The 12384-nt window shown below is 43.3% G+C and overlaps 1 protein-coding gene across 1 annotated transcript in view; it reads right to left on the bottom strand.

Annotated features, from left to right (window-relative positions):
- The window catches only part of npas3 (neuronal PAS domain protein 3), a gene marked incomplete at both ends in the record, with an annotated part of 363696 nt that overhangs the window by 83735 nt on the left and 267577 nt on the right, over positions 1–12384 (bottom strand). Inside the window, one exon of the mRNA XM_079262545.1 lies at positions 2824–2913. Coding sequence (XP_079118671.1) covers positions 2824–2913 — 90 coding nt within the window. The remainder of the gene's footprint in view (positions 1–2823; positions 2914–12384) is intronic.

Below are 12384 nucleotides of genomic sequence, written 5' to 3'. Positions count from 1 at the left end.
GGGAGTTAAAATAGAAAAAAAAAGCAGAATAAGAGCAGGAGCTGTAAAATATGACAGCATGGAAGGTAATATTAGTCTATTACAGCACTGCTTAGTTAGTGAACACGTATCTGTTTGAATGGTCAGCTGTCCAGTTTAACTGGGAAATCCTCTGTCCACATCAATGTGCAGAAGGATGTTGGAGAAAAGCCGTAACCTTGTCAATTTGCCCAAAAGCTTAAAGAAATTCCCCGCGCTTACCCCCCACCACACAAACATTCCTCCTGCATAGCTCAACATAATTAAACTATTACTGATATATTTTATTCCTATAAAGGAAAATGAAGAAGAGTGGTGATTAAAGAGGAGGTGAAAGAAGAGCAATTAAAGGACGGCAACGTCGTGTGTACGGTGGATTAGCGAGAGGGGCCGCACAAGGCAAAGACAAGCTCGCTCTCCCTCTGTCTTTTGCCTTTTAATCGGTGTGCTACTCCGACAGCTGATAAAAGCTCAGAGAACAAGATAACCAGCTCGGCGAAGATGGCAGAAAAGCTTCGGGGACCTGATTTGACAATTAATCAATTATTTGATAGAAATCATCAATCAATCTTAGTGGGTGAATTAATCCAGGGTGGAGGAGGGTGGAAAGCCGGAGACACCGTGATGCATGTGGGAGGTGCACCTTGTGTTCTCCTTTGGTGACCCGGCTGGCCGTTTTCCCTCGTTCTCCCAGAATGATGGACGTGAGGAAAGACTGTTCCTCACATGACAAACACTGAGAAGGGATTTTCTTACGGATCAAATGTTTTTCCAAAAAACGTTGTGAACATGTGTAAAATGTAAAAAATGTCAGCGTCTTTCCCTCCAGGAGCAGCAACACAGCATGTCAGATGTTTATCATCTGATGGGAAATATGAGCTGATGGGGGACAAAGTTGGGAAATCTTCACCATGTAATTGAAGACAAGAAGTGAAGAAAACTGTCCAATATGTGAAATGTCCGGATGACGTGAAGAAAGACGGCTTCACTGAGTGCAGTCGGTCCACACCGAAGCAAAACCGGCCGAGGCTTCCGTCTATTCTCTGAGCCGCTACGCCCAGTTCAGGTCGCGGGGACATTCCCAGTCTGCTCCCAGTCCAACTACACCAGAAAACCGAGTTTTCACACAAAGACAAATGAAGGAGACAGCAGTGTGTAGCGACACCAGTCCACTGTACTCCCAACACACACACACGTCATCCACTTTACTCCCAACGCACACACACGTCATCCACTTTACTCCCAACACACACACACGTCATCCACTTTACTCCCAACGCACACACACGTCATCCACTTTACTCCCAACACACACACACGTCATCCACTTTACTCCCAACACACACACACGTCATCCACTTTACTCCCAACACACACACAAGTCATCCACTTTACTCCCAACGCACACACACGTCATCCACTTTACTCCCAACACACACACACGTCATCCACTTTACTCCCAACACACACACACGTCATCCACTTTACTCCCAACACACACACACGTCATCCACTTTACTCCCAACACACACACACGTCATCCACTTTACTCCCAACACACACACACGTCATCCACTTTACTCCCAACGCACACACACATCATCCACTTTACTCCCAACGCACACACACGTCATCCACTTTACTCCCAACGCACACACACGTCATCCACTTTACTCCCAACGCACACACACGTCATCCACTTTACTCCCAACGCACACACACGTCATCCACTTTACTCCCAACGCACACACACGTCATCCACTTTACTCCCAACGCACACACACGTCATCCACTTTACTCAAAACACACACACACACACGTCATTCACTTTACTCCCAACACTCACACACCGTCCATTTTACTCCCAACACACACACACACACACACGTTGACTTTACTACCAACACACACATGTCATCCACCTTACTCCCAACACACACACGTCATCCACTTTACTCCCAACGCACACACACGTCATCCACTTTACTCCCAACACACACACGTCATCCACTTTACTCCCAACACACACAAATCATTCACTTTACTCCCAAAACACACACATCTTTCACTTTACTCCCAACACACACACACAGCATCCACTTTACTCCCAACACACACACACAGCATCCACTTTACTCCCAACACACACACATCATTCACTTTACTCCCAAAACACACACATCTTTCACTTTACTCCCAACACACACACACAGCATCCACTTTACTCCCAACACACACACACAGCATCCACTTTACTCCCAACACACACACATCATTCACTTTACTCCCAAAACACACACATCTTTCACTTTACTCCCAACACACACACACAGCATCCACTTTACTCCCAACACACACACACAGCATCCACTTTACTCCCAACACACACACATCATTCACTTTACTCCCAAAACACACACATCTTTCACTTTACTCCCAACACACACACACAGCATCCACTTTACTCCCAACACACACACACCACATGATGGACGCCTGTCTCTCTGAGCAGGAACGGAATTCATCAGCAGGGAGAGCTCGTTACAAAGCTGGCAGAGTCCAATGTAATGTACACACACACACACACACACACACACACACACACGCACACAGAGCAGTAAAATATGCATTGTTTCTCACAGCATAAAAATAAACAACCGTCCAACGAGCTGATGAGATTTTAAATGAGTCTTAATTTGTTGGGAATTGTCTTTGGTAATGACAGGGGAGGAGGGGGGAGCAAGGGCGATGGACATGGGGAAAGAGAGACTGAAAAAGGGAAGAGAGTTGAGGCGACAGTCTCACCTGCGACAGTCCCAGGTAGATGGAAACAGTCTCAGAGATGTAGAGGAAACGTCCCTCCTTGTTTAGTGCAAATACGAACCCGTCCAGAGACTGAAAGGCAGACAAGACAGACGATCTCCGTTATTTCCAGAAACACTGTGGGTCAGTGAAGGCATCATCAGACTGGACATATGGTGTATAAACAGTAAAAATCTACTTCATTTTAGATGGAAACGTTGAATAACTCAATAATTTTACACGTATGACAAAACTATACAAACATTCAAACAGGCATGCCTTTATAGCCACACATGCACTGGTTGGTGCGCTTACACGTGTGTGTGTGTGCGCGTGACGGGCACTGACAGCATTGCATATGCATGTGGCTGCCGGTAGACCTTTGAGTCTGCCTCCACACGTCCAGACTGTGTTGATGGTGTGTTTAAGTGCTGGCAGAAAACTGGGTCATCTGCATTTTAGCCTGATTCTTTGTGACACATGGAGGAACTGCAGGGTCAAAGCGCTTCTTCTCATTTACTACAAGGCTGAATGAAGCTTGCTGTGGCTGCTGCTTCTGTAGGACGTGTCTGTATGGACATAAACATACACTTTTTATGTCATGTTTTAAACATTTCTTTACTTTCTCTCCATATCATTCCAGCTGATGATGTGAAACAAAGTCTCCTAAACCTGCTCAGCTTGTTTTAATTAATCATTGTCTAAATATTTTAGATTTAAATACTTCCTGATTTCAGATTCTGTTTTTATTACATTCATTGTTTTAGTTATCTTTTTGTTTTATAATTTCATTTCATATTTGCCCTCAAACAAATATTATTTTGGCTAAACAGTGATAAAATAGAAAAAAAAAAATTAACTATTGTTAATAATAATCAGCAGCATTACTATCCATCCTTCCATTTTTACAGCTTCATTCAATTAAGGGAGTCTATCCCAACAATCACTAGACAAGAGGCAGGGTACTACTACTGCTATTATTATTATTATTATTATTATTATTATTATTATTATTATTATTATTATTATTATTATTATTATGAATGTGAATGCCCATGGGGTTCAAGTCCCATATGATAAAATGTTCGCCATGATGGTATGTCAGTTGTTGTACATAGAGTGTTGTGTACTGGTCCATCAAAATGCTTCAGCTTTAGATGCAAACTGTGGAGTTAAAGTATAGGCATTCTGCACAAATAAGATATATCCTGTGCAATGTCTGTCCTCAAAAGTTTTGCAATTAATACAAAGGGTTAGCTCAAGGGGAAAAAAAAACTGCAGAAATGAGCAAAATATTACAGTTTTTTTTTTTTGTGTCAAAATGCTTCAAATGAAAACATTGCTCATGTTGAACAATAAAGTTTTTAACTGATTACACAAGCAGTTCTAAATGGTTTTCTGCAATGATTATTTTAGTTTAACTAGTGACTTCGGAATTTTAGTTGTATTTACAAACTACTTAAAATAATCTTTGGCTTCTATACAGCAGTTCAACCTTTCAAATATTTTTTCACATCTTAATTCTGCTGATTATACACTGGTGGCAAAGGCAATCCCATACCAATGGCAAAAAATAATAGCGCTCCTGCCAGGGTGTGAAGAAGAACTGTAGTGGCATAGTGGTAAAAAGAATCACCTTTCGATCAGAAAGTTGTGAGTTCAAACCCAGGTCCTGTATTTTCATAAATCATTAAATGGTTCTACTCCTTATGCTGATCTATGTCTAATAGATATTGTGTGCTATTTTACACATCTAAATCTTAAGCTCTTTTGCCGATTCCACACTGCAGGAAGTGTTAAAAAAAAAAAAATCCTATTCCAATGATCAAAAGTTTAGATAATTTTACCATAATGCATTAGAGAGCTGTGCTGGTGTAGTGGTTAAAGAAATAGGCTCTTGTTCAGATATTGGGCTCGAATCCCGATGCATTACCATAATGGTTATTCAATTGCATATCAATCATTCAGCACAAAAGGGCATTCACATTTGCTATTCTGCAAGAAGAGCACTTTTCTAGTTATTATTATTCATTCATTCATCATCCTAACTGCTTAGTCCAATGAAGAGTCGCAGAGAAGCTGGAGCCTATCTAAGCAGGCTTTGGTCAAGAGACAGGGTACACCCTTGGACAGCTCGCCAGTCCATCGTAGGGCCACATAGAGAAACAAGTACTCACTCATATGGGGAATTTAGAGTAATCAGTTAACCTAACATTTCTTTGGACAGTGGAAGGAAGCCGGAGAACCCAGGGAGAACATGCAGACAAAGGCCACTGCCCAAACCTTGCCCCAGCCAAAGATCGAACCAGCAACCTTCTTGCTGTGAGGCCACAGAGCTAACCACTATGGCACTGTGCAGCCTATTATTATTGTTGTTGTTGTTGTCAATATGCTCTTTTACTCTTTCATATTGATGAAATTATTAAAATCTATTCTTGCAGTAAAGCAGATTTATAGCCTCAGATTCATCCATTGATAAGTGTGTGTGTGTGTGTGTGTTTGTTTGAGCGCTTACCTCTTTGCATCTACCTCCCTCCAGAGTGTGTCTAATGGTGTGTTTACATTACAATCATGGTACAAGGATCAACTTTAGCAGCACATCACTTTGCACACATACACCTACACACACTCCCACTCATAAAGGCTGTTATGCTTCTCAAGTCTTCCAAGTAAATATTCATGTTCTTCCTTTCACTGATTTCCTTGCAAATTGCATCATTCATTCATGACCTTTAATCTTTCAGATCAGGATGTTCTTTATGCTGAACTAAAGGAAAGTGTGTGTGTGTCCTCTGCCCGAGTGCAGTCTGACCACAAAGCTAACGTGAAAATAATCACACGGTGTCAATAAGCCTCATCTTTGCAGATTCCTGCCTGCTTTTCTCATTAACATCTTTATTTCAGGCTTTTGGCTTAAAACAAAGTCAGTTCAGACTGTCCTGGCCAATCACGTCCCTCCTCAAATAACTGTTATTTTATCACTCCATTATCTTTACATTATGGATAAATAAGTAATGTTGACAGCCTTACACACAATAATAATTACGCAGGTTGACAAATAAAATACCGTTCCAGTGAAGTTCAGAGAACAGAATAAATTCATTAGCTGTACTCGTAGTCTACAGCAGTTTGTTAACATGAGTAATTTGTTGTGGAGAATGCTGAGAGATGTGGACCCAAACGCAGAGTAGCTAGGCCAGGGGTGCAGGGTCAGGCAGGGTTTATTCTTAGCCACAGGAATACTAGAGACTAGACACAGGGAAGTAACAAACACAATGAACCCACAGGAGTGCAGAAAACTGAGGGTCTGGTTCCGAAGGCCGGGACGACGGGGGGGAGGCCCGGTTCCGAAGGCCGGGAAGACGGGGGGAGGCCCGGTTCCGAAGGCCGGGAAGACGGGGGGAGGCCCGGTTCCCAAGGCCGGGATGACAGGGGGAGGCCCGGTTCCCAAGGCCGGGAGGACAGGGGAACAATGGGGGGGAGGCCTGGCTAAGGGGGTCACCTCCTCGACACAGGGGATGGAGGACAAGGAGCGACATCCTCGGCACAAGATCTTTATTTGGCTCCATCCATCTTCCCATGAACTCCGACCACCTTCCCTGTCCCTGCTGAAGAGAAGGACCCCCCCCCCCCCCCAGCATGATGCTACCACCACGTTTGATACCTTTGCACTTTTCAGTTTTTTATGTGTGAAAAACAAAAAGTCTCATTGTACTCCGCATTTGTCATGATGTGTGTTTCGTGAAGTCTCTTTAGTTTTTGCTTTCCTGTTTTATTTTGGAGTATGTTCCTGTTTTGCCTTTGTATACGTTCATTAGTTCATCTGGATTCATTTGTTTCCCCTGTGTCTTGTTGTGTTCTGTGTATTTTTACCCTCAGTTTTTGTCCTTAGCTTGCTGGTCCATTGAGTTGTTTTTGAGCCTGAGTTTAGTTCCCTGCCTTTTTAGATGAAAAACGTATATTCTGGAGCATCCTTGGCGTCCGCTCATCTCTGCATTTGGGTTCTCATCTCCACCAAAGCCTGACATGTGTGCCACTTTGTGTTGGTCTTTCACATACAGTTCCAATAGAATATATTCATGTTTGGTGTGTAATGTGTCAGAATGTGGAAAAGTTCAAGCAGTAGGAATACTTTGCAAGACGCTGTAACTTTCCTTCAGAATAAGAGGAGGAGATCTTCATCATGTCCAAGAGCATACATGAGAAGTTTCTGAGGGATTCAGCTTCATCTGTCTTTTGTTTGGATTGTTAAATCTGATGATATGAGATGATCTGCATTTCTCTGTTGGAACCAGTGCTTATCGGACCAGTCTGTCCATTCTCCTCTGACCTCTGACAATAAGGTCACAGGGTCAGCTGCATATTTTCTCTACTTCAGACCTTCTCTGGAAACCCTGGACATGGTTGTGGGTGAAAATCCCAGGAAAAACTCAGACCAACAACCTTAAAACTAATTTCTTCCTCATCCTGATGCTCAAGCAAGTCATCTTTACCATGTCTACATGACCACATGCTGCCATCCGATTGGCTGGTTAGGGTTAGCTTAGGTTTTGGAGCAGGTGGAGCTGGTAAAATGGCTGGTGAGTGTGTGTGCACATCTACATCCTGCATTGCAAGAGACGTTAAATGGGATAAAGGCTAATATCCCTGTAAGTATATTATATATTTAACTGACTGAGGAAAATCATCAAACTTGTAACTCTGTATTCACAGTTGGACCCTGCGGTGGTCTCCTAATATCACTCATAACAGCTTACTTCAAGTTGCATCACAACCTTTTACCGTGATGTAACGGGTGAAGAAAGCACTCATCTCAACATTATCTTCCAGCAACAATTGTCTCCAGGTGAAATGAAGCAAATGTAGCCCATGTCAGGGATTCATGGATTCATAAGCATTAGTAAGCAGGTTTAAAGGTGGCAGACAGCCTTTCACACAGACACAGATTGCTGGAAACAAACATAAGCTTGCTTACAGCCTTGGTAAAGCCTGGGTTGCCCACGACAGGTTAAACTCATTTTTACTGACAATGAAAGGACGGAAACCAGACAGCGCTTGGAGCTACCAGGTACTGCTCAGAGTTCCTCTGGTAGCGTCGTCAGCCCTCGGAGACCGCCGCCCCGCTCATCTGCACTGAGGTCACCGGACTGAGTATCTTTCTGCTTCCTTCCATTTGGCTGTTGAGTGAAGCAAGCGTGACGTTTTGGGCTCCCATGACCACGAGCCTCGACTCCGGCCAGCAACATTCTTCCAGGCTTTATTTTGGAAAATGAATCTGAGTGATGCTAAGTGAGAAACAGAGACCTTGCTGGTATTCCTAATGTTAAGTCTAATGGTGCTTTATGACCAAATATTTAATCAGAAATGTGATAGAAAATCCCATTTATAAGGGAGTATACCTGAGATGAAGCCAGGGGGATCCCTCCAACAAGCAGGGTAGAAAGGGCTGAAGAATTTTTCTCTCTCGGCCTTCAACCAGATCCTTGGCACCACCATTGCCCGGCTGCTTATGCCACAGATCAGCTACTGTTCCACACAGCAGTCCTGCTGCCTCCTGAGGAACTCGACATCCCCACAAGCTGAGCGGGAAGAAGCAGGAGGCTGTGCCAGTGCCCAACGTTGTGCCCGGAGGAACTTTTTATGGACTGTATTTTACTATCTGGACTATCTAAATTCTGCCGTAACTCCCATTCCCCTCTGAGACACAGAAAAGAGAGTTTTCTCTTCTATTCAACTATTCTCTCCTTTTTTTAGAGTTCATGTGTGGCTATGAGTGTGTGTTCACCAGATGTCTGTGGGTACAACGTAGGAAACATGGAAGAGACACCTGAGAAGATCATATACACAGGAATCACATGAGATGGAAATGATGGACACAGTGATGACACACACACACACACACACAAGTCTCTTCTCCTTTTATAGTTTTACACCAACACAAGCAAACACACACCATGCCAGAAGCCTGTGTGTGTGCGTCTTTATGAAATCACAGAGGGTCTGACCGCCTCATAGTAATTATGCTAATTGCCTGGATGCCCTTGCCTTTATTTATGCGAGACTGCTAAGATAAATAAAAGGAAATTGCTTTGGATCTAACTGTATTCATTTCAGCATGCTAACTAGAACATGAATGCTCTCTGAGTGTGTGTATGTGTGTGTGTGTGTGTGTGAGGCTAGACTGCGACCGAACAGGGGTGTGGGGGATCTGGAGTTCACAGATTTGTTTACCCTTCAGAAATTCTGCAGGTAATTGCAATTCTGATTGTATATTTATTTTCTTTATCTGTGTGTGGAGGTGGATTGTTTTGATGTTTCTTGTGTGTGCAGCAGTGCATGTGCATGTGTACGTGCACTTTCTCTGTATCCTAATGAAATGTGATGTTTTTCGGAACAGATCCTAACTGTCCTGCAGTAAAACCGAAGCGTCTGAAAGTGCATAAAAACATGTCAGGAAACGTGTTCTTATGGCATCGGCAGGAAACAATGGACTAATTATTCTCTTTCTCTTTATTAATTTGCTTTTTATTATCAATAAACAATCCCTTTTGGATCTTTTTTCCTTGAAATAGATCGACAGATAGATTTTCTGCCTGCAGAGGGATGGGAGAACCAGGTGATGAGACGAGCACACAGCTGGATGCACACCTCGCCTTCTCCTCCGGAGGCAGTAGCTACATTCACAAACATTTCCTCTTTCAGGCTGAAATCAGTCTGATGAGACTCCGGCCAACATGTTTACATGGATCATGGATAAAATTGTTCATGTTTATTAAGTTTCATTTAGACGCATGTGCGGCTGTTCAACAGACTGGATTTGGTCCATTTTGTCGTGTCCTTCATCATCATCATCATCATGTCAGAAATGTGTCAATGTGTTGGAAAAGCAAGAGCTTTGTACATAAAACTGTTCAACGTTGAAACTGAAAGAGGATGTCGTAACGCTGAATGCCCCGATGAACCCGAGTGGAGGTGAAATCCAGCACACACACCTTGGCTCCAATGGTTAACACAACCCAGTAACAACACAGCCCTCCTTTTCATGCAGGAGTCCAGGATTAGCTGCCAGTTTTCTCCTGGTCATGGTTACAGCTGGAGCTGAGTCAACATGTCAGTCATCAGCCAGACGACTTCTGGATGTGGATGAAGTGTTTGGACCAGGTTAACTGATGTTTGAACACATTTTTTTCCCTTTCTGATGTTAAATGAAGTCCTCCTAGATGATCATATGGCGCATCTGCCTACATTGATGTGAATCTTCATACATACATTCAATATTCAATACATACAATCTTCATACATCCACTGTAGCTGCGATGAAAGCATCATTTCAGAGTCTTCATGAAGAGACGGTGCTTCAAAGCTCTGCAACGGCAAGTTATGGGAGGATGGTCGGAACATTTTTACAGTTGCTTGAGCTATATATTCCCATACCACACTTACTCTGATACATGCCAAAGCATGTGAGAAAACTACTGCATGGAAGCTTTTTATAAGGCATTCAGCTCATACATCAGACTCCACAGAGGGATGAGATCAATGTTAAGATTGTTGGATGACATAGTAACACAAACGATTAAACCAGATGAGTATGACTGTTGAGATGAAAAGGTGCGCATGCGTCAGTTCCATGGGTTAACTTCACTCTGGAGAGGACTTGTTTCACCGAATTGTTGTCAGGAGTACACGGCCCGTTAGTATGTAATAATTGCCAGTACAATAAGAAAAGGGAAAAATGTTTCCATATAAATATTTGTGTATGTTATGTTGTTATCCCGCTGTGTCAGCTCCAGTTGGTAAAGTTTATTAGTCGGACATAAGTTGTATTTTGGGGATGGCTAATACCGAGGTGCTGCTAGTTCCTGTTAGCACTGTTAGTTGCAGTGAGAAACGGGTACCTTTAAGCAGTTGACAGCGGCCGGTGATGTTACGGTGTGGTAAACGTTGTGTGTTTCTTGTAAATTATTGCAGTGTCACGCATGTTATGATCCGATTGTTTTTTCTGTGCATTGCGAGTAAAATGTGCGGTACACAAGTGCATTGTTTACATGGGAGAGGGAGAGCGCTGCTTTGCACATGCCCAGTAGGCGCTAAGAATTCTGGGAAATGTAGTCACTGATATCGGTGTTGAGTCTTATGTCAGCTCTTTCATTTCCTTGTTGCAAAATATATTTAGGAAAATATATTGTACTCATGTATATTGTTTATGTGTGTTTCAGGTTTATGACCTGTGGTCAATCAATAAACATTCAAGTAAAAGACAAACACGAGTCATAACATTGTGTGCTTCCTGGCATGCCTTTTCGGAAGGCTCAAAAAATCAATGTCCGAACAATCATGATCTGTCCATCCTGTTGCCCAAAAGGCAACCGGATGATATAATCAACTCACCCAGTAACACCAGACTGGAAGAACCTGGTTAAATGATGTGCATTCTTCACTTTGTTCCACCGCTAGGAAATTACAGAGACCCAGTTTCTGAGCTTTTACATCCTCCAGCAGCTGATTGCTCCATGTCGTAAACAGAGTTTCTGACTGACACAAAGCCTCAAAGATGATTATAGCACTACGTACTTCTACATATGAATGCATAAAATCAGAAGTCACTTGTCCAACTGGTCAGCTGCATGAGACGCCCTGCTTCTCTGGACTCGTGACTCCAACCGGTGCGCTACACATGAGTACGAATCATTTCTGTTGTGTTGTAAAGTGAAAAGTGAGATGATGACGAGGCCAATGCAGCATGATCATAAAGGACATTTTTCTGAGTCAGACCAAGAATCGGACTCGGTCCGCCTACAAACGCAGGTCTCGGCCCGTTTCAAGTGGACCAAATACAGGAAGCGGACTAAAAAACAAGTCACTTCCTGCATGTGGCATAGCATTGCATTGTGGGTAGCGATGGCGTTAAGGGTGCTCTGCCTCATTTGTTGTTCATACTGCGTCTATTGTTGCAGAGTATTTCTGCAGTACACCCCCTACAACTGCGCTGAGTCCCCAATCGGACCACGTCTGGCGAACTATCCCAATGTAAATGCACACTTACCACCACAGGTACTATTTACCGTAACCACCGTTGTCTCCATGCTTCCAAAAAGCTTCCTAAGTCAGCGGACGTCCGTTCTACCAACCAGACAGCGTCTTTACATTTAACTGGTTCTTGTTACCAAACCATCAGCTAATGCTGGTGCTGAGCTGGTCTGTGGGAAAGTTCCCACTCCCCACCAGCAGTCCTGTTTCCACTAAGGGGTCCAGCTCAGTCCAGGGTGGGGCATTAAGCATCTCTCTGTGTTTAAACAAGCAGAAACTGAAAAATGTACCAGAATATCTGATCCTAGCTGTGATGTTCACTGTAATGTGAGGTTTTATGAAAAACTCTGTCACCGTGGTGACAGCAAGGTGTTAGACAGCTAGAACTGGACTGGGAATGTACGGTGAAGTGCAATGTGCTGGTGCGAGATGAAGCCTCGTTTCTGTGCATGACCACGGAGTGCTTCGTCAGACAGTTAACACATTACACTAGCTGCCCTACATTTTGAGATCCTTCTGTTGGGAAGTCAATCT

The sequence above is a fragment of the Telmatherina bonti genome, assembly GCF_933228915.1.
Source record: "Telmatherina bonti genome assembly, chromosome: 22".
NCBI lineage: Eukaryota > Metazoa > Chordata > Actinopteri > Atheriniformes > Telmatherinidae > Telmatherina > Telmatherina bonti.
This window is presented reverse-complemented; position numbering and strand designations above follow the sequence as displayed.